Below are 24,163 nucleotides of genomic sequence, written 5' to 3'. Positions count from 1 at the left end.
TTCTCCCATATCGTTCATGAATAAATTCTTCAACAACCATTATCTCAACGATTGAAATATAGGGGTATCATTTTCTATAATATTAGGAATACAACAATGCTCCGACTATCTTCTTATAAACACACAAGTAGTCTTCAAATTTGATAAAATCAAACACTTTGACTTTTCCATCAAATCGAAGATTTAAGCTCCAAAAGACTTCTCTTAACCTATAGTCACAGTATGCAAATGTTGCAAGCAAAACCCGAATGGACTTTAGCAAGGTTACAGGAGAAAAGTTTCACCAAGGTCAACACTTAACATTTGCTACTAGCCCTGCTTTCTATATATGGATTTTCCCATTCATATCAACATTTTTCTTGTAAACTATTTACAAAAACTTATGGGTTTTATTCCATCAGGAGGCTTGACCAAGGTCCAAACCTTATTCACATAGGCCGAGTTCATCTCGAGTTTCATGGCCTCTTCCTGTCCCTTTCAAGTCAACACTTGACTTTATTTTGGTGCAACGAACAGGTTCATTATCCTGGATCAATAATAGCTGATTAGTAATGATGGATTTGCACTTCTTGAAAGTCGAATGATCCTACTAGATTCACATAAAGCTGACATGCCCTCAGGAGTCTTTACTTCATGATCAAGAGTATGTCTCATATCAGATATGGGATCAAAACTCGGATTTATCTACTTGGTTAACTATATTTGTGGACTTTTGAACTCTTTCAAGTTCTATTTGGCTCCCACTATCCTTTCCTAGAGTAAACATTTTCTCCAAGAAAACGATATATTGTGAGATAGAGACTTTCTTCACGATAATAGAATTTATATTCAAATATCTGCTTTGAATATCCCACAAATATGTATTTATTGGATTTAGTGTCAAACTTATCCGATTCAAGGCGCTTCAAATAAGCGTCATGACCCCAAACTTTCATATAAGATAAATTGGGACTATTACCTTTCCATAACTCGCATGGAGTTCTGTTAACCAATTTAGATGGGACATAATTTAGTGTACAGCACATTGCAATCAGTGCATGATTCCAAAACGATTTTGGGAGGTTTGCATGGCTTGTTATTAATCGCACTATATCTAATAGTTAACGATTCATCTTTTCAGATACACCACCGTTGTAGTGTATATGGAGGAGTCCATTACAAGATAATCCCAAGTATATATCTCTATGTAACTTTGGAATTGCATTTCATGCCATGCTAGATTTAGGTAATAATTAGATTATCGTATTTATGCCTTATAATTTCTATTATATGTTGTCATACTTGGCCAATCTACGTGGGCTGATGGCCCACTCAATCTGAACCACGTGGTACTCTAGCAGAAGTGGGCTGTATGGCCGAGGCCTATATACTAAAGCTTGTGAAAGTAGCCGAACTCCACATGCCGAGGCCCATATACCGAGGCCTGTGAAGATAGCCGAAACCCTGAAGCGGAAGTACTACATGAGTGGCAGAAGCCCTGAATCCGAAGCTAAAGCAGAAGCCTCCGAACCATAAAGGAACATCTTCCATGATCACTTCTCCCAAGAGATCTTCTACATAAAGATCTTGTTTGAATGATTGATGGAACGTTTATCATGAGTGCACATGTCAAGTCTTGTCATTAGCATGGGAGTTCTGCATAAGCAATAAATGCGCAGCAAGCTAACAAGTCAAGGATGATGCCTAGGATTGGATATTTGAATTAAAGAGATGAGGCCACACGCCACCTCATCCAAGGGCTACCATCTCACATGTACCACTATAAATACTTCCCTTGTGTAACATTAAAGGGCTAATGCAAGAATCAATACAAGAAACCACACTTTACTCTCTCTTTCAAATTATCTTACAATACAATACGAGTTCATACATATTTACATGCACATTCATGAGCACCGATTGATAATTATTGTACAATCGGATTAAGAACATCCCGTCGGATTTCGAACGTTCTCATCTCGCATCGTTGAGCCACTCCCACGCCCTTGATCCGTTCGTCCTTGACCGTCCACGTGTCTTAGTGTGTAGGACTTTCACTCACGTGTGCGTGGGTGGGTCCGTCATCTGTTGGCAACATTTTTTGGGGTCAACAGATTGGCGCCGTCTCTGAAAAACCATACCATAACCACAAACAACCTTGTGGTGAAAGCTTATTAAAGAGCATTCGGGCATCCCCCTTGAAAAAGGATTTGTTCTTGAAAAAGAACAAGAGGAAGTCCCACAACTTAGCAAAATCTGAAGAGTCAGACGAAACTAAAATGAGTTCAAACGAAGACACACCTCCAGGAGGGTAAGAAAAAATGCAAATGTACCTCCTCTACCCGCTGCCCCAGCAGCTCGGCAAGGACTCCACCACCACCAAAGAAGAGGTAGAATGCGGGCGACGGCATGACTGGCCAACATGAGAGATATTGCTAGCCAAAACTTGGCTATGAAGGAGCTCATGGCCCAAATGCAGGGCCAGGGAGGCTTCCCCATTCCTCCATAGGCCCCTCAGGGGCACTACCAGCACGAAGATGAAATTTAAAGTCATAGAGCTGCCTCGCGGGACTATAGTCGAGGTGGAAGCCCATTTGAAAGGGAAGTGGAAGTTGATGTTTCCTCCAACTATGCGTCTGGCCGACCCACCGAGGTCCCATTGAACCATGATAACTTTTCACCTCCGTATGAGCATGAGCCAACATATAGGAGGGAAGACATTGTATTTGACAGAATTAGCCCCGCTGAGCCGAAGCTTAGGCAACAGCAGACACACCAGCCTTGGACAAGGCCACCGCCTTCACCTCCAATGCCCCAGCAACCAGAAGAAAGGCATGAAAATGCTCCCCGTGTTGCTCCACCTAGAAATAGGCGCCAGAGGAGGGAGGAAGAGGCTAGGAACCATCCCAAAACCTCTCACCAACAACCACGGCATGAGGCTGAGGAATACAATTCAGATGAGTCGCAAAGGTCCTGTGACTTGGACGACGATGATGAGAATTTGCCATTCTCGAGGGAACTAAGGAGTGCCCAGGTTCCAAGCCACTATGTAATGCCAAAGATACCAAAGTATGACGGAATGGGCGACCTAGAGAAGCACCTGAATACTTATAAAACTCACATGAGCCTAAGGGGCACCACCCCAGCTATGAAGTGCAGAGCTTTCCATTTAACATTTAGTAGAGCAGCTGAAATTTGGTATAGTAGGTTACCGCCTCGGAGCATAAGAAGCTGGCCCGAGTTCAAGACAACATTCCTGAAGAGGTTCGCGGTAAGCAAAGAAGGAGAGGCCCCCATCCAGCGTTTCCAAGACATGAGAAAAGCACATGGGGAGTCCCTAAAGAGCTTCCTATCATGCTTTACCGATGAGATAACGTATTGCATGCAAGTCACCGACCGTGAGGCACTATCTACATTAAGGGGAGGTTTGAAAATGAATACCCTATTCTGGAGGGACGTGCAAAATCAAGTTCCCACCACATATGATACCCTACTCGAGATGATGAGGCGGGAAATCATCAATGAAGAATTGATTCAGCATAGGAACAGGGCAAGTAGAGGCCTCCCACCTCCTCAAAGGCAGCGCGCTAGAGGACCGACCTCCCACCTGATGGACTACCAAATGAACCAGGCAAGAAATGAGAGTTCTGGCCAAGCACTTGCCACCACCACTTTGAACGTGGTTTCTACTTTGGCATATCAGGATATCAACCCAATTACTGACACCCTGTAGAGGAAAACCTCACAGTAGGGGGAGAGGTCGAGGCCAAGGTTCTAGACCTAGAAATAGGTCAAATTAGAACCCACCCAAATACTGTGTACACCATCAGTCTTATGGACACGACACAGCGGATTGTCGAGACTAGGCGCACCGTTCCCGGCTGGAACCCCCTAGGGACAAAAATGAATTGCTCCAGGTGAACAGGCCCCCGTCTAGGCACGATAACCGATGTGGGCATGAGGAGGCTGCTCCCCGTTGAAGGGATGTTTTCCCACGACTAAGGGAGCGCGATACGGAGAGGCCCAAGGAAGGGTGAAGGCACCGAAGGAATCGACAAGCCCAGGATGAGGCCCCTATCCACGAGGTGGATACCATATTTAGAGGCCCATATGTTGGCGATGAGGCACGAAACACCAAGTTTCACCCATTGTCTTCACCCAGGAGGATGCCGAAAGAGTTCACTACCCCCCACTGTGATGCACTTGTTGTGAGAGCTGTTATAGCCTGAAATTAGCTCATGCGAATGTTAGTTGACAATGGTAGCTCTGTCAACATTCTATTCGGATCCACTTTTGATAAGATGATATTGGATCATCAGTTGACACCCACCACAACTCCTTTATGCGGATTCACTGGAGATAACATCACTCCAAGGGAAAAGATAACACTTGCAGTGGAGATGGGAGAGTCTACATAAACTATGATGAACTTCATGGAGTTCCTCATTGTAGACAGTAGATCGGCCTGCCAAGGAGTATTAGATAGGCCAGCCCTAAAGGAATTGGGAGCAGTCACTTCCATCCACCACTTATGCATGAAATTCCCGATGAAAAATGGGGTGGCAACGGTGAGAGGCGACCAAAGATGATCGAGAAAGTATTATCTAAGCTCCATCAAAAGGTAGAGCCCAGGACGTCCATGTAATCATAGCCGATATAGTCATGGCTGATGTCCCAGGCGATGCTCCCACTGAACTAGAAGATATTGATATGATTGATGCACCACCCAATCCAAAGGTATCAATCATTGATGAGATCGATCCCCGCATAATTGAACACGAACCCCAAGCATCCCTAGTTAAGGAACTTGAGAGCTTCTCAGTAGACTCCCAAGACCCATCCAAGGTGCTGAAAGTAGGCAAGGGCTTATCCAACATTTTGAAGGAAAAGATTAAGGATTTCCTAAGTAGGAACCTTGATATCTTTGCTTGGAGGCATGAGGACATGGTAGGCATAGACCCCAAGGTCAGTTGCCACCACCTGAAAGTCAATCCTAAGTTTGTCTCGCACAGACAAAAAAGGAGAGCCCTCAATCCTGAGAGGTACGAGGCTCTGAGGGAAGAGATTTAGAAGCTCATCCAAAACAACTTTATTAGGGAGGCTACCTATCCAAGGTGGGTCTCCAACCCGATTTTAGTGAAGAAACACAATGGCAAGTGGAGGGTGTGCATCGATTTCACCAACCTCAACAGAGCTTGCCCGAAAGACCACTTTCCACTCCCAAGGATTGACCAACTAGTAGACTCCACAGCTGGACACGAGTTGTTGAGCTTTATGGACCCATACTCATGCTACAACCAAATACCCATGCACCCGACCGATGAGGAGCACACCTTTTTCATCAAAGACCGAGGCCTTTATTGTTATAGGATGATGCCTTTCGGATTGAAAAACGCCGGAGCAACTTACCAAAGGCTCGTCAACAAAATGTTTATGGACCTCATCGGCAAAATAATGGAGATATACATGGATGACATGTTGGTAAAGAGTTTGGAGGCTAAGGACCACATAACGCAACTTAACAGCACCTTTCAAATCTTGAGAAGATATAGGATGAGGCTCAACCCCCTCAAGTGCGCCTTTGGAGTGGCCTTCGGCAAACTCTTAGGATACATGGTCAATCAACGTGGAATTGAAGCCAACCCTGAGAAGATTGAGGCCCTACACAAGATGAGGTCTTCCTAAAAGCAAAGGAGGAGGTGCAAAGTTTGACTGGGTGAGTGGCCGCACTTAGCCGCTTCGTCTTCAAAGCTACAGACAAATGCCTCCCATTTTTTAAAGTGCTGAAAGTTGGGAAGATATTCCAATGGAACGAGGAATGTGAAGAGGCCTTCCAAGGCCTGAAAAGGCACCTGGGGCAAGCCCCCCTCCTCTCCAAATCGAAGCCCGGTGAGATCCTACAGCTATATCTGACCGTCTCCAATGAGGCCATCAGTTCGGTTCTAACTTGAGAAGAGGGGACCACCCAACTCCCCGTTTACTATACAAGTAAAGCACTCCTATCGTCGAAAACCCGTTACCCCTATATGGAGAAGCTCGTTTTGGCCTTGATCACGACCTCTAGAAAATTGAGACCCTACTTCCAAGCTCACACCATCCATATGCTGACAAACTTTTCCCTAAGGCAGGTACTCCAAAAGCCCAACGCCTCAGGAAGATTATTGAAGTGGGCAGTGGAGCTAAGTGAATTTGACCTCATGTTCAAGGCTAGAGCAGCCATCAAGGGTCAAGCCTTGGCTGACTTTGTGGCAGAATTCGCCAATTTACCCTAGGTAGATAAAATCATGGAACCCGTCGAACCCCCTACGTGGAACTTATTCGTCGATGGGTCGGCTCGGGACATCGACTCAGGTGCTGGAGTTGTCCTCATCAGCCCTGAAGGTCACAAGCTAAACTCAGCGGTGAGGTTTCGGGTTCAAAGCCACCAACAATATAGCAGAATATGAGGCACTTCTCACAGGCCTCAAGCTGGCCAAGGAAATGTAAGTAAGGAGGCTACTCATCAGCAGTAACTCATAGCTGGTTGTTAGCTAAGTAAATGGTAACTTCTCAGCCAAGGACAAAACGATGGCCTCCTACTTGAAAATGGAGATGAACCTCATCCCATCCTTTGAAAAGTTTGAACTAAAAATTCTCATGCGGATGCACTCTCCAAGCTCGCTAGTAGCAAGGATTCAGAACTACTCACAGTAGTACCTATAGAGCACCTCCTCCTGTCATTAACCGAGGTCCCCAATGTAATGTGGGTCGCTGGGACTCCTACCTGGATGTAGCCAATCGTAGCATACCTCAAAGACCAGGTACTTCCCACTAAAAAGCTTGAGGCCTACAAGCTAAGGAGGAGGTCAGCCCACTTCCTCTTCGTTGATGATGTTCTCTATAAGAGGAGCTTCTCCTCCCCACTCTCACGATGCGTTGGAGGAGAAGAGGCAACTTACATATTAAGAAAAGTCCATGAAGGCATGTGCGGCTATCACTCCGGAGGTCTATCTTTGGCATAAAAGATATTGAGGCAAGGGTACTACTGGCCTACCCTGAAAAAGGACGCCCTCAAGTTTGTACGAAAGTGTGACAAATGCCAACGATTCTCTTCGGTACAAAGACAACCGTCGCAGGATTTAACCGCGATCTCCAGCCCTTGGCCTTTCTCAAAATGGGGTGTGGACTTCATAGGTCCCCTACCTAAAGGTAGAAGATGTGCAAGCTTTGCAATTGTGGCCATTGATTACTTTACAAAATGGGTTGAGGCTGAACCACTGGCAAAAATCACAGAAGCCAACACTTCCAAGTTCTTGTGAAAGAATATTATATGCCAGTTCGGGATTCCCTACTCAATCGTCTCAGACAATGGTAGACAATTCGACAATAAGAAGGTCAGAGCACTATGCGAAGAACTTGGCATTAAGAAGCATTTCTCCACACCTCACCACCCACAAGCAAATGGTGAAGTTGAGGCTGTCAACAAAATAATTAAACACGTCTTGAAAAGAAAGCTTGATGTGTCAAAAGGGGCCTGGGTGGATGAGCTACCACAAGTACTTTGGGCAATCCGAACCACCATGAGGACCCCAACCGTGGAAACACCTTTCCTCATGGCATATGGTACTGAGGCGATGAGCCTCGTTGAGGTCGAACTCCCGTCTCCAAGACACCTGCATTTTAGTGAGATGACAAACGATAAGCTTCGAAGGTACGACCTCGACTTCATTGAAGAAAGAAGAGATGACTCCCAGTTGAAGTTCGACACATATCAAAGGAAGATGGCGAAGTACTTTGACTCAAAGGTAAAGAAGAGATCATTCCGAATCAACGACTTGGTCCTAAGGAGAGTCTTCCTCTCCTCAAAGGAACCTGGTTTCGGTTCCTTGGGTTCGAATTGGGAAGGCCTATATAAAATCAGAGAAAAGATCCGGCCTGGGACTTACTGGATTGAAGACATGAACGGCAAGGCACAACCCCATCCATGAAACATCGAGCACCTCAGAATCTAGTACCAATGAATGTACCACCTCGCTGGACGATCTTTCCAAGCTCATGTAACATTTCTATGGTTCAATAAAATTCTATGATTAAATTAATGTGTTGCATTACTTTCTTACCTTGGAGGAGAGGCCAAGGTCCGAACTCTGGGCCACCTCACTTGAACTCCGAGATGCATGCACATGCCTCCCTTTGGTGAGGCTGAACGCCAAAGGGAGAAGCCTCAACATGGTTGCACCATCCACCATGTTGGGAAGCGTCGTCACCTCGGAAGAGAGGCCAGGGTCCCATCCTTGGGCCACCTCATTTGAACTCCGAGGTGAATGCACTTGCCTCCCTTTGGCGAGGCTGAACGCCAATGGGAGAAGGCTCAACATGGCTACATCATTCACCATATTAGGAAGCGTCGTCACCTCGGAGGAGAAGCCAGGGTCCCATCTATGGGCCACCTCGCTTGAACTCTGAGGCGCATGCACATGCCTTCCTTTGGCGAGACTGAACGCCAAGGGGAGAAGCCTCAACATGCCTGCACCATCCACCATGTTGGAAAGCGTTATCACCTCGGAGGAGAGGCTAGGGTCCCATCCCTCGGCCACCTCGCTTGAACTCCAAGGCGCATACACATGCCTCCCTTTGGCGAGGCTGAATGCTAAGGGGAGAAGCCTCAACATGACTACACCATCCACCATGTTGGGAAGCGTCGTCACCTCGGAGGAAAGGCCAGGGTCCCATCTCTGGGCCACCTCGCTTGATCTCCGAGGCTCATACACTTTAGGTTCGGCTGCAACACGGTCCATTCTTAGGATCCCTTCAGGTTACAGTTATTAAGTTTAAGTACAATTCATTTGCTTAAGTCCCATATTGGTCATAATTTATGAGGCTTGCATACAATTTATTTGTTTAAGTGATTGGAGTTAGGATACCCAATTAAAGTTATTTAGTTCTTCAGTCAACATTACGTTCAATTACTTAACGAGGCCAACACACTTGAGAGAAAGAAACAACATTGAATGAAAAAGATATTATATTGATTTTCAATTGAGATTACAAAAGGGGGGCCTCAGGCTAGTACATTATGAATAACTGAAAAGAAAAATATCCTGAGCCTGAGAAGATGATGGATGTGCTTCAGCAGCTGGGACTTCCGTAGCTTGAGCATCAGAGTTTGCTTCTTCTGCCTCTGCTACTTCATCTCCCACCGCTTCATCAGCTGGGGTTTGAGGCTCTTCGTCCACAAACTCCGACCTCAGTTGCGATAGGTCTTGATTGGGATACAACTCCTCAGCTCGCTCCATCACCTCGGCATAAGCAAAGTTCCTCCAGTAAGTACTGAAGCTCTTGTACTCCTCGATGTTATGAAAGTTGGCAATGTAGTCCTTCACCGCCTCTTCCTTTGCCTCTTGGTCCTCCTCCCTTGCCTTGGTGGTATCATCCACATACCATTTAATTTGGCCTTCCAAGAACTGGTACGCCTCTTGGGATGATGCCAATGCCAAGTTTGCCTTCTCCAAGGCTTTGGCGGTCACCTTCTGGTGATCATTGGAAACCTTCACCTTCTTAGTCAAGGAGGCAACCTCACACTGGCACTCATGTACTTCCCTCTTCAATGCCTCTATCTGAGCCAAGGCAGACTCCAACTTGGCCGATTCTTCAAGTTGTCAGGCCCTAGCTACCTTAGCCTTGGCCTTGGCTGCCTTCAACTCCTTTGCAAGGGAGCCTGTTTTCCTCTCTAAGGCAGTGGTCCTCGTCTGAAAGTCAGTGAGGGCCTCCCTGCATTCCAGTACGAGGCCAAAAGTCCAAACACTTTGGCTCACAAGAGCCTTTGTCAAGTCCGTGGCATCACAGGAGGAGGTGTGCAGTTACCACCGATCCGTCCAGAATTTATAAAAACTTTTAGTAGCGCCTCGGATCTCAGGTGGCAGGGCCTCTACCAAAGCTGGGGTGAAAGGCTCCTCCCTTTTGACAAGGAAGCTCGGAGACTTCCCTTGCACTCGAGCAGGCCTTTGTTTGGCAGCCTCTTCCTCGACCACCTCAGCTTGCCTCCTTGCAGCCTCCTCCCTCGCCTCTTCAGCCTCGACGCGCCTAACCATTTCAATCTTAATTGCTTTCGAGGCGGCTTCCAATAGCTTTAGCTGCCCGACTTCTTTGCCTTCATGGGACACAGAAGTCCCAAACTTCCCAGACGAGCTAGAGACGTGCACCAGCTTCCTCTTCTTTGGCTCCTCAGGGACTTTCTCCTTCCCCCGAGGCTCCTTGGACTTTTCTGGCCTCTGGGGCGTCCCCTCTTTGGAAGCCCACGATGTGCTGTCCTTGGAGAGACGTTCAACTCTACCTTGGACCTCCTTGGCGCCACTTGACACTGGCTTCAGAGGCCTCACCTTCACAGTGGAGGTTGCCTTCAGTATGGATGCCATGTCAGAAACTGGGTACTCCTTCCTCTTAAATTTGTCTGCAGAACACAGTGCGTCAGTATCAAAACGAAAACACAAAAATATACAAGTTTGGAAGCTTCGTACCCTTGGAGGGCATCAATTCAAAATCGAGGAAATAGCGACTTCTGTCGATGAGGTGATCGAAGTGGTGAAGTTTCGGAGGTCTCTTGTAAATGTCCTCTATCACTTCAAACTCTTCCCTGCTCAGCTCGAACCTCGTACTGCTATCTGCAAATGAGGCCTCAACAGTTAGAGAAAAAATAAAGTTGAATACGAAATGCAAACTACTTAGGCTGGGAGGCTCACGAGCTTCGTAGTACTGGGTCGGTATTGTGCAAGACAGGGCTTTGTCTCCCTCCACCGCCTGCCACCTGCTGCCCCTTACCCAGAACCACGACTCCTTCCACCCCTTTATGGAAGAAGGCAGCCCCACCATAAAAGGTGCATGGGCCTCCCAGGGAGTCAATAATACTACTCCTTTGACTCCTTACCTATTACCCTAGGCTAGAATAGGGTCATGAAGACATAGAGAGGCATGTCTTCCCCAAGCGACACTTCCTTCCACAGGAAGTACGAGCCGACCAACTGATTCCACCCATTTGATAGAACCTGGGTCGACGATAACATGAAATTCCTCAGCACAGCCCTAAAGAAGGGGTGCAGAGGAAGACATATACCTGCCTTAAACAAATATTTGCTCACCGCCACGCATCCCAGCCTCGGATAACAGGCTCGCTCATGGGCCTCGGGCACTAACATCTCCACATAATGAGGTACACGGGACCTCTCTCTTATCTCCCCCAACCTCTTCGACGTCATATTCGAAGGGACTCTAGACGCCTCTCACTCTACATTGTAGTCTACTTTCTCCTCTGTCATAGCAATCTGCTCCACCTCGGAGTCTCCCCTGTAACTAGACCCCCGACCAAACGACGCGACAGTGACCAACTCCCTACCTGAAGTCGACTCCATCTCAGAAAGCAACTAACAACATAATAAAAGGAGGATTTTCTATGAAAAACACCTACTGAAAAACTACGCGACCAGGAAGTGGCGAAAAAACAGTGAACGGACAGCTTCAACGCTGGAAAGTTTAAGCTCTAATGGAAGAAATCAGATGGCAAGTGCTGAAAAATCCAGAAAAAATGAGTTCTCTCGCCTTTTATAAAGGACCAAGACTACCCCACACCGTCAGATCGAAGCTCATTCAATTTGAACCCTTCATTTTAAATCAAATTCGAAGTGTAGAGTTCAAATGGTTTTTCAAACCTATGCCTCAGATTTAAGCGTGTCCCCCACGCACATCAGCCAACGCGTCTGCTTCTAGAAGCTCTAGCTATTCTAATATTTACGACTTTAATTCGATGGCAGCAGGCGCCTTGGAAGTTGCAACAGTTCAGCCACCTTTTCTCAAAAACATGCGCAAAATATCAAATCATTGGAACAATTGCCAGGAAACAATTATTGTCAATGAACCTCAGCTTCATCTTCAACATTCAGCCATCAAGCCTCGCAGGTTCGATTTTCCAACCACCTCGGCTCCATCTTCAACATTCAACCATCAAGCCTCGTAGGTTCGGTTTCCCAACCACCTCGACTTCATCTTCAACATTCATTCATCAAGCCTCGCAGGTTCGGTTTCCCAACTGCCTCGGCTCCATCTTCAACATTCAGCCATCAAGCCTCACAGGTTCGATTCCCAACCACCTCGGCTCCATCTTCAACATTCAGCCATCAAGCCTCACAGGTTCGATTCCCAACCACCTCGGCTTCATCTTCAACATTCAACTATCAAGCCTCACAGGTTCGATTTTCCAACCACCTCGGCTTCATCTTCAGCACTCAGTTTTCAAGCTTCGCACATTCAGTTCATTCCACCACCTCGGCTTCTTCATCATTCATCCACAACAGCACATTTCTAACTCCAACCATGATATAAATATCTATACTTGGACTTGGGGGACTATTATTTGGGGTTCAAAAATTCTTTCAATTTTTACCCAACCCACTGGCTTTATTTCATTAAAGTTCATGTACTACATAAATGACTATACTTGGACTTGAGGGACTATTGTTATGTGTTGTCATACTTGGCCAACCTAGGTGGGCCTATGGCCCACTCAATCCAAACCACGTGGCACTCTAGCCGAAGTGGGCTATATGGCCAAGGCCCTTTATGCCGAGACCCATATACCGAAGCCTGTGAAAGTAGCCGAACTCCACATGTCGAGGCCCATATACCGAGGCCTATGAAGATAGTCGAAACCCTGAAGCGAAAGTACTACATGAGTGGCAGAAGCCCTGAATCCGAAGCCAAAGTAGAAGCCTCCGAACCATGAAGGAACATCTTCCATGATCACTTCTCCCAAGAAATCTTCTACATAAAGATCTTGTTTGAATGATTGATGGAACGTTTATCATGAGTGCGCATGTTAAGTCTTGTCATTAGCATGGGGGTTCTGCATAAGCAATAAATGCTCAACAAGCTAGCAAGTCAAGGATGATGCCTAGGATAGAATGTTTGGATTAAAGAGATGAGGTCACGTGCTCCCTCATCCAAGGGTTGCCATTTTACATGTACCACTATAAATACTTCCATTGTGTAACATTAAAGGGCTAATGCAAGAATCAATACAAGAAACAAAACTTTACTCTCTCTTTCATATTATCTTACAACACAATATGAGTTCATACATATTTACATGCACGTTTATTAGCACCAATTGGTAATTATTGTACAATCGGATTAAGAACATCTCGTCGGATTTCGAACATTCTCGTCCCGCATCATTGAGCTACTCCCACGCCCCTGATCCGTTCGTCCTTGACCGTCCACGTGTCTTAGCGTGTAGAACCTTCACTCACGTGTGCACGGGTGGGTCCAGTATCTGTTGACAACATTTTTTGGGGTCAAGAATTTCTATACTCATTATAGAATCCTTAGTATTTAGAATATAAATGTTATTTTGTAACTCACCATAACTTTTAAGATCTTAATTAAGATAAGCATGAACAACAATTATCCTTAACATTAAAATAGTTCATGTCTGAACATGAAATTCATTTTAATGTTCCAGCTATGGTGGGTACAAAGCAACATTTCTCCAATTCCATTACTAAGCCAAAAGGCAACGGCAAGAAGTATGCCCCTACAGGCAATGGAGCAACCTTTGCTTATCTTCAACATGTCGGTTAACTTCTCCCTCTTACAGTGGTCTATCTCCATTTAGTTTCTCCATATTTGTATAAATACGAGATCCACATCTGGTATTACCTGAGAAGCTAATGAAATAGACATAAGCTTTGCAATATTTCTTCCAATGACCTTTCATTTATAACAAAACAAGGATCATTAGATTTGGTATTGTCCTTTGCTCAGACCATTTTAACCATATTGAATGCTTTCTCAAAGCCCTTTTAGATTTCCTCTTAACACTCTTAGAGGAATCAACGGTTTGCCCACTACCAACTTTGATAAAAGGCTTAACAATCATAAGCATGTTAAGCAACTTAATGAGTATGTATTCGAGTTTATTCATATCATAATTCATAATTAGTATGGGTAACTCTATGATAGAGATTGTAGAGCTAAGTCAATACTTAGTTCATAGTTAATGATTGAACTCAATTGAGAGACTTCTCTTGTCAATCATCTTCAGTACATGAGGATTGGCTGAAGATTCTTTTGTCACTTTGCATCGGTATAGTTGTTTAGAAGTCTCATATCCTTTCACACATAATTATTATCATACAACTCTTTGTAATGAAGAATTATGTATTAACATCTATACTCTCAAGTTGCTTTTGTAGCTCAGGTGACATAGTTGCAGGTATCACATACGTTGCAATACTATTGTCATCACTGCGTTTATTATAGCAGCCACCTCTTCCTTAATCGAGTCAGCACCAAGTGTCTCTGATAAATGGCTACTTAAGGACAACCAACTTTCGCATGCTTGAAAACAATTCTCAAATTGTAGTGCCAATCGAGAAGATTCAGTTTGGTTGCTGGCATCCAGTAAGTCATTCAAAACATATGGTTACTCAGGATTCAATATAAATGTAAATGACGAAAAGGAAAATAATAATATATAAAATGCATCAATTAATTTAACATGGACTTTTATTAAATTAATTATGCTCCCATTGTTTAGTTAAATTTTGTGACCCTCTTACATAAATTTATGGAGTCCATACTTGACTCTCAGTAGGTTGGGATTCCATCTATTATATTAAGACCTTGAGTGTACTCAACAAGCCTTAATATAACATTTGGGTAGAAACTATTATCAATTGTATCTCCATACAACTCTCAAATCATTAAACTGATAACTCTTTGTTTTCATATATCTTATGTGTTAGTTTAACATGCCTCTAAAATTTATCTCCTTGAGTGTACTCAACAAAAGATAAATTTTAGTTAAATCAAACCCGTCATTCAGAAATATCAAATATTTTATAGTGTCAAACATATCTCTAATAGATCAGCTTTGAGTGTACTCAACAAGTTGAGACGATTTGGGACTCTAATTTTTCACTATAATGATGGAAGGCAATTATAAATGTGACTTAATATTTTATGGAGAGATTTTGCATTCAAAGGTCTCATCGTAACAATAATATATATTTTATTATACATCTACCATGCAAATAAATATATATAACATAATATAATAGTGTAGACGATTATGGACTTTTACTATCTAGTCTTCCCGAGCCATAAGGAAGATTAGTTGGTCAATTCTTAGGGGGTATAGCATTGAACAGTATCAATGCACCATTTACATGGTCTCCTCCTCTTCTTATTTCTTCATTTAGTCCAGCTGCAACATGTATCCTATACTAGTTGGCACGCAGGCCTAAATGAAATTAGACTCGCAGGTCCATAGCCACAATAACAATAATGGACTCGCAGGTCCAAAATGATTAAGAGCTCGCAATGACTCATAATAATAATATCAACAATAACGGGCTCGCAAACCCAAAATTAATTAAGAGCTAGTAGACTCATAAAACGACTAGATTAAAAAATCAACCATTCAACACATCCATATGGTCAAGTCCATAATCATCTACTAATAATGCATTTATCACATAAATAAATTCTTATTATAATATCTAATATTATATGCAAACGTGTTTCAAATTTCTAGCAGTTAAGGTCGTCTAAACTCTTTTAGACAAATGGATTGGAACAATTAAATAATTAATTAATCATATTAATCAGTTAATTTAATTAGAATGCATATTTAATTAAAATTAAATTTTAATTAAATATCGAATTAGAGTCCAACTCTAATTCAATAATTATAGGACGGGATTATTTAATTAGAATCAAATTTTAATTAAATATCAAATTAGAGTTCAACTCTAATTTCAAAACTTAAAGCGGCTGAATTTAATTAAAATCAAATTTTAATTAAATAATAAAATTATAGTCTAACTTTAATTCCAATATTTAGGGCGAATTAATTTAATTAAAATCAAATTTTAATTAAATAATAAAATTAGAGTGCGAATTAATTTAATTAAAATCAAATTTTAATTAAATAATAAAATTAGAGTCTAACTCTAATTCCAATATTTAGGGCGAATTAATTTAATTAAAATCAAAATTTTAATTAAATACCAAATTAGAGTCCAACTCTAATTGGAACAAATTTTAGGACAAGACAATTTAATTAAAATCAAATTTTAATTAAATGTCAAATTAGAATCCAATTATAATTTCTAGAATATATTTGGGTGAATAATTAATTAAAATCAAATTTTGATTAAGTATTAAATTAGAGTCCAACTCTAATTTAAATTGAATTAATACTTTAATCTAGGATAACACTCCTAAATAAAATAAAATTCAATTGGGGTCAAAGTTTAATATTTAAGTTAAAATCATATTTTAAAGAAAATATAAAAAGTCGTCAATTTTAAATAAAATTTTAATTTGGGTCAAAATTAAATTTATAGGTCAAATCCATTAAAATCAAATTTAAAAGCATTCCAAAATATAAATTCAAAACAATTTTAAAATTGTATTTTGACCCAAACTTGAATTTATAATCAGGACTTACCAAATAAAGAAATTGCAGAGAAGCCCTTTCATTTATTAATTGCAATCAGACCCCGAAAATGGAATTGCAAGAAAGGGGTCCTCAATATCAAATATTGCAAGAAATACCCTTACTTAAATAATTTACAAACTGACCCCAAAATGGATATTGCAAACGAAGGCCTGCAATTTCACAAATTGCTTCAGAGGCCCCCATCTCCAATTCACCCAAAACGCGATTATGAAACCTTAGGAAATTCACCACGCTCGCATCAATTTTAAGGGCGACGACGGCTCATGTGACGGAGGCCGCCATTGTTGGACAGCGAATGCTTCCTCCTGCTACTGCTGCAAATTCAGCAGTAGCAACTACAGCAACGAGTTGTTGCTGCTGCCAGTATGGGCAGCGGCTCAGGCGCAGTAGCAAGCCCGCCTGTGCAGCCGCGCAGCCAGTCCTGTCGCCAACGGTAAATTGTCACGGCTCCACCCCCCTCTCCCCCTTTTCGTTTATTCCAATCCAAAAATTATTTTCTATTCAAAATCAAATTTTGATTATGAAAATTTATTTTCTTAATTATTAAAACAATTAACTTTTAATTGTTCTAACATGCAAAGCAATTTCTAACAAACACAAAGCAGGCTCTGATACCACTGTTGGGAATCTACTTAACATGCACAGCGAAAATTAAAATAATTTTCGATTCCCACCAAAATTCATCTTTGTATTTAGATAGAAATTGTGATAAAAGTCATAACTTTTCTAGATCTGCAAACCACTTTGTTTTTTCTTTGTACCAATGATCTTGATTCGCCACCTACAGCTGTTCAATTGTCCAGCCTCCAACGGTGATCCACACAGAGAACGGATTGCAGCTACCAAGATTTTCTCCTCTTGTATTAGCAAGAAATTATGAAAAAACTATTGGATTGAAAACTCTAGCCATGTATTTATATAAGCCCAAATGCTCCTGGCCTGTTCCATTCCAATATTTAATTAAATTCGGTCCGGGAATTAATTAATTCGGGCCTATAAATAACCAATCCAATTAATTAATTTATCTAACGATTGTTAAATTAATTAATTGACAAATTGTAATTTTCTAATTCTCTTTTTTGTGCGACCCATTAGATTCCCGATCAGATGCCTAACGACGTGAAATATTATTTTGATCTAATCAAAATTGATAAATTAAAACACCATTTTAATCTATCACCAATTCACACTTGTCGTCCCAGATTGATATCTAGTAATGTGTCAGGGCAATACATGTGACGTGGAATGTCATGTGATATGACAAAATCAAACTCATTCGTTTACCGTGAAACTATAATCCCTTCATCAATATGATCCGATCAATTACGAGATATGGAAGTGTGTCAATCCCGAATATCGATCATATCTTTCACTTCACTATTAAATTAATATAAGTCGAAAACTCTTTTTGGACTTATGAGTACACCTTGGTCAAAGATTTCGTTATCGACTTAATTAAATGAAACGCAAATCATAATCTCTTACTATTTAAGAGTGACGAATCATCTATTGGTCATTCGCAATCTTCATATGACTCTTGATATATCCGAACGATGCCGTATTAGCGGCCCTTAGCAGAGCAACATCCAACACAGTCAAAGTATGACCGTCCTCATATAAGGTATTATGACGACCTCAAGTCAAAAGGACCAATCCCACTTCCGAACATTAGAGATTAACCACTGACACTCAAATAGTTATCCATGTGAAATCCCTCGGTGGGTCTCCAATGTTTTGTTCTATAACAAAACATTCACGTGTTTATTTAAGTGTCACCACATTTTAACTGGTGAGATCAGCTACTTACTTCACAAGTAAGGAATGCCACAAGTAATGGTCTATCTGTAATAACGATATACATATCTCGTTATTACTTACGACCACGGACGATTTAAAATTCAATCATATGTAATTTGTATCTCACAATCACAACTCCTTGTAATTAACAATTTACGAAGATTTGAATATACGGACTCTATTATTTAATTAATTGTCTATTAATTAAATAATATATCTGCCATTAAATTGCATTAATTATATATCAAAAGTATTTATGTCCAAGTTTGATTGGACTTAGGGCATAATATTTACTGGAGGTTTGGGTTGTAATTTGTTTGGGTGTTGTGAAGGATGAGATTGGTATACTGAACCCGAAAAATCCACCAATTGGAGGCCGATTCTTCAACAAATGTCAAATTACATCACGAAACTAATATTACCTTGCAATGCAAAAGATTGAATATTGCGCAGCAAAATAAGGAAATTGATTTTTGATTTAGCAGACCCACTTTTCCTCATTGTTTTTCACCGATATAATTTAATGAATGAATTGATCTATTTGAATTAGCATCTATCATGAAATTACATTTAATGAACGACGTGATGTAATCCATTTTAATTTTTTTGATACAAAACAGTTAACTAGCAAATTACGGAAACATTATTTTTGGTTATATTTTATCCCCTTTATAGTATTACTACTATTATTTCCAATGTCTGAGTATAATATAAAATATTTTTAATTTAAAGGGTATCTGTGAAAATATGATGTACAAAATTTTGACCCAAACTCGCATTTTCTAGCATCCGTCTAGTACTAGGCTTCGATGTAACTGGACATATCTAAATTTGGCATTTTACGGCAAAAGCAAGTGAATTGACCCAAAATTGCTTCTTCTTCTATTATTCATCTAATATTAAGGGTCTGATATGTATGAGTGGGCCGATAAAATTTGAGCATTTTCTTGCAAAAGCAAGGCTCCATTCTATTTAAATGAGGTAGAAGATTTTGGACCAAACTTTCTTCAAGGGCTAATACCAAGCTTTGATGTAAGTGGGGGTTCTTGAGATGTCAGATCAAGTGTTTATCTAGTAAGAGTATGAAATTTTCGTGCTCGATGAACTGAAATCTGCAGGCAACAAATTTGATTGAAATGGGGACAAAGGGACGGTTCATGAAATCCACGAGTATTAACAGATGGCAATGAGACGGTTTGGGACTAAGACAAGTATAGATCACCCCTTGACCACTCGCTCGGTCTTAAATGGGATACACAATGATCGTCTTGTCCCGTCTCCTATCATCCTACTATTGCATATCCATATAAACTTTATCATGCATCAAATCTTTGTGCTATTATGGCAAGATTGTCCCATCATCGTTGGTTGAAAATGAAAATAACGCTCTCAATAGAGCGTCGGTATGCAATTTCACCAGACATCGATTCATCACATCATCAAAAATTTGAATGCTATTAGAGGACTCCAACACTTGATTAGGCCTTATTTGATATGACATTAAAGACTCAAGTTTGAAATTCAAATCTCATTACGAGTGCGAGATTATTTTATGTCATAACTAGTTTTCACTACATTTCAATTTTTACTTAAATAATGAGTCTGTATAATTTCCTTTTTATTTCTTTTTTTTTTTCTTCAGAAAAAATTGTCCTCCTCTCTAAGTTTTTCTTGATAGATATTATTATAACCATTTGTGACACATTTTTCCCAAACGTCGTAGTTACTTAAAAACCGTACTGATTATTGTTACGATTACATCGGCTAATCGCCATCTTTTATAAAAAAATTGGGTAGTGATACACATTCTGAGGGTAGTAGGACCAATCCCAAACCACCTGTGACGGCGGTGCTGGAGTCTCCGCCTTTTTCTCCTCTGGTTTCTTTGCTTCCCCGACGCTGAACAATTCTGCGGGCGCCACTTTTTTCCTTAGTGCATTTGTGAGCACCACCGCGTCGACATCTCCGACCACCTCCAGCTGGTTCTTTTCCGCCCCTACTAACGCAACCGATTCAACACCTTAAAAAAATTATAACACGTGATCAGCACGAAAACTAGGACACAGACTTAAAATCGAGAAGTCGAGAAAATTTGAAGAAATAGAAAGTTAGTAAACCTGATACAGCAACAACAGTCCTCAAGGCCTTGGAGCGAGATTTCTCATCATTCATTGAAACTCTAATCACAATCTTTTGCTGCAAAAAAAGCAACAAACAATAATTTAGCACCGAAATTCGGAAGAATTCTTAGAGAAAATTAAAGAAAAACTCTATTCTTGTGCAATTTACTATACGATTAAATGAACTATACCTTCATTTTCTAGATTAGACAATGGAGTAATGGGCAAAATGGATTCTAAAAAGAGCACAGAAAGATAGAACTCTTTCTTCTCTTTTTCTTGGTGATGAGAGAAGAATTTGAAAGGTGTGAGGAATGTAAGAAATGGGTTGTCTATTTGTAGAGGATGATCTTCATGTGCACGTGGTTCTGTTTGGTTTAGATTAAAATTAAATCTTTAATAAATTTTAATAAAAGTTGATAAAATAAATTCTTAAATGTAATTTTGAAACAAACAAGTTTAAGAAAAGGAAACTTCACTTCTTCAAAAAGGGCCTTTGAAGAAAATTCAAAGAACTCCCCACCCACATATTATTATGAGACCCCACAAGCAGCAGAGGATTCAATATATATATATTTGTTAGCAAAAATAATTATAAATACTATTACGATAATTATTCTCGACGCATTTTCATATTTTGAAAACATCGTATAATTATATCATTACCAATTTTGTTAGATATATTTTCTCAATAGATAAAATATCGCTTTGTTCTATTACTATATCCTTTCAAAAAATTGCTAACTAAAACCATTCAAGAAGTACATGAAAATTGCACACAAATCAGAGATGAAAATTGAATTCTCGACTTCTCCGACTCTGGCTCCGTTGCTACTTACAACCACACCAATGACAAAAGGGCCGTGATACACGTACATAATCATTTATCTAATATTTTACCTATTACTCACATCATTTGGGTAGGACCTTAGTTCGGATTATTAAATTACATATGGGGCCCGCATGTTTGTGAGGAGGGGAGGGGGGGGACATGGTTCAGTACAAACATCTTTATCATGGCAAAAACTACAAGAAGAAATGTGAACTTGTATTTATTGAGGTGGTCATTTGAACGTTATAATTTGTTAATTGACTGTCTTAATCTCAATCCCTATCACTTCCAATCTCATGTACTTCCTCCAGAGAATCCACAAGAACAGGATAGACCTTCATAAAATTTAAAAAAAAAAAAAATTCAAATTTTTTGAGTGGTCCACGGACCACGCTTGCCCAAGTGTGGCTCCGCCCACAAGTCATCTTCCATGTAATTGCATGGAAAAGTAGCAAGTAGCAACACGATCCGGAAAAGTAATATGAATTTTCAGCGTGTTCCCACTCAAGTCACGTGGAGTCGACAACCATGGACCCACAAGTAAAAGAATAACGTTTATAAAAATCTCTGAGAATGTTACGACGTGCTTCTACTTTTTTATGTGTAAATCGTCGTATTAGTCGAGTCATAAACGTTTCAGTATCACTACAAATATCTTAGTAAACATATATATCGATTCAGGTCACACATATATTACGACATATAGATTATCGAGTCTTAATCTCGTAACTAATTTGATGATGTAATCACGTTACCTTGAGTGCTTTTTTCATATGAACTTTTTCCTTTTAGCTAGGGCCTGTTTGGTAGTTTAATGAGAATTGATTTTTTTATCGTTAGAGGAGAAAGTAAGTCTCACCTGTGAGTGAAAAAATTAAAAATTAAGATTGAAATAGTGAAATAACGGTCAAAAAATTAATTTTTTGAAGTGAAAAATTACTACCAAATAAGGGCTTAGTCTCTGCGAAAATATTTTGAGTAATTGACTTAAAATTAAGACCAAGTCAATTCCCATTTGGTACCCCCAAAAAAAAAATTAAAAAAATAAAATAAATAAACAATCAAGTTCGGTACAATTGACCAGTAAGTCAACATGACCCATTCTAAGTCCATTTCGGCCATAAAGTTAGAATTATTATTTTAGAAAAATGTCAATATCAAGGGACCATGTCAATAAGAAATTGAATGATTTTAAGATTTTGATTATTTCTATATACTTTTCTTCTTTGAGAATGAACTTATAAGATATTAAGTATATGTTTTGTTTTGATTTTTCATCTCAAAAAATTAATTTTTTGATCGTTACTTTCCAAAGTCAGCCATTATTTTTTGACTTATTTTCTCAGATGTGAGACCCACTTTTCTCTCTAACGATCAAAAAATCAATTCTCGTAATCACTACCGAACAAGTTCTAAACCCCAATTTACTATAGTTTCTTTAATGACCTGACATTGATCGACGTATATAATCGTGTCTATAATATTGACATGCAAGTCATAAATGCAATTAAATATGAATCATATTAATCGGACACATCTCACTGATACCCTATAGTAATGTTCACATTACAAGACTTTATGAAGAACTTGAAGGTCTCGGCTTGTGAACTAAAAGAGGCAGCCAAACTGATTATGACTCTTTTGATCTTTAATAGTATCCACAATATTAGTTTAGGGTTTGTTTTGATGTCACTATTTACTCGTTTAATCCGAAACGGAATCGAAAGATAAGAGGATAATGAATTTACGTAGACCGTTGCTTTTGGTCATGACTGTCGTCAACCATTCACTGGCGACAATAGATGGTGACGATGCATCCTGATTTATGCAAATAAATAAATAAATATAAATATATATATATATATAAAAACCAAACAAATCTAATTTAATTCTTGGTTCTCAATATAAACTCATCCATCAATTATTTGACGCATTAATTAATCTGTTTAATTAATTAATTAATTATTTATTTTTCTAATTTTTATTGTACACCAAACAATATACTTCAATAAAAAAAAATTAACCACAAAATGCAAACAATATTGAAAACGACATGCAGTCAATCCAGTTATTATTTCTACTAATATAGCAATAGAGAAGGGTTGTCTCATTCCCCTTAATAAGAACAAATGAGAGGTCCCACGAGATTTAAATAAGAGAGTTATACTAAGTGCATATTTGATAGTGATTTTTCTTCTCAAAAAATCAATTTTTTTATCATTATTTCACTATTTCAGCCATCATTTTTGACTTTTTCTTTCACATATATGACTCACTTTTTTCTCTAATGGTCAAAAAATCAATTTTTAAAATCACTATCGAACAAACCCTAAATTTATAAGACCTTATTACACTCTGAAAAACATAAAATTCGTTAAACTGTATTCGAATTTTAGTCTATCCTCGTTGTAACGCTTATTATTAGCACTATGGTGTGGCATGTTAGAATTAATATATATTTGATTGATGAAAGACGTGTAAACGTAAGACTTCAAGACCCATTATTCCAAACATGCCTAGTTAATTCATAAACAGAGAGTCTATGAGTAGTAAATGAATCTAACTAATTCTAGTTAGAAGGTAATTGAAAAACTATTAGCAATGTGATTACTCATAGAACTAATTACTTCTTTTCCGCGTAATTGTCATTACCTGGTCGTATTTATTAGTCAAAGTATTAATTTGGTATTTATTATAGCATATATTTAGAACAAGTCTACGGGAATCTATTCAATTTCTTGAGTTATTTGATTTTTTTTAAGAATAATTTTTTTGTGAAGAGTGATATTATTGAAGATTGTGGTTAAGAAGTACGAAAACGTTATGAGTTCACATGCAAAGTTATTTTATTAAGAGATTTTTTTTTTTATTGAAAATAAGTTGGAAGAAAAAATAAATATTAAAGAATCTGTATCAAACTTGTGTTAAAGAAAACTCAAG

The 24,163-nt window shown here is 39.8% G+C and overlaps 2 protein-coding genes across 2 annotated transcripts; both read right to left on the bottom strand.

Moving 5' to 3' along the window:
• Window positions 1–9,032: 9,032 nt before the first annotated feature.
• LOC111395018 lies at window positions 9,033–11,210 on the bottom strand. The gene is made up of 5 exons (XM_023021044.1): window positions 11,069–11,210; window positions 10,476–10,619; window positions 9,823–10,408; window positions 9,633–9,729; window positions 9,033–9,575 (listed from the first exon to the last, which is right to left on the bottom strand). The coding sequence occupies exons 1-5, from the start codon at window positions 11,208–11,210 to the stop codon at window positions 9,033–9,035; spliced, it is 1,512 nt and encodes a 503-aa protein (XP_022876812.1).
• An 8,715-nt stretch (window positions 11,211–19,925) lies between these two features.
• On the bottom strand, window positions 19,926–20,716 carry LOC111395532 (heavy metal-associated isoprenylated plant protein 16-like). The gene is made up of 3 exons (XM_023021554.1): window positions 20,583–20,716; window positions 20,389–20,467; window positions 19,926–20,291 (listed from the first exon to the last, which is right to left on the bottom strand). The coding sequence occupies exons 1-3, from the start codon at window positions 20,586–20,588 to the stop codon at window positions 20,050–20,052; spliced, it is 327 nt and encodes a 108-aa protein (XP_022877322.1). The 5' UTR covers window positions 20,589–20,716; the 3' UTR covers window positions 19,926–20,049.
• Window positions 20,717–24,163: the final 3,447 nt, after the last annotated feature.

The sequence above is a fragment of the Olea europaea genome, chromosome 6, assembly GCF_002742605.1.
Source record: "Olea europaea var. sylvestris chromosome 6, O_europaea_v1, whole genome shotgun sequence".
Taxonomy (NCBI): Eukaryota; Viridiplantae; Streptophyta; class Magnoliopsida; order Lamiales; family Oleaceae; genus Olea; species Olea europaea.
The sequence above is the reverse complement of the archived record's forward strand: the minus strand, read 5'-3'. Positions and strand labels throughout refer to the sequence as shown.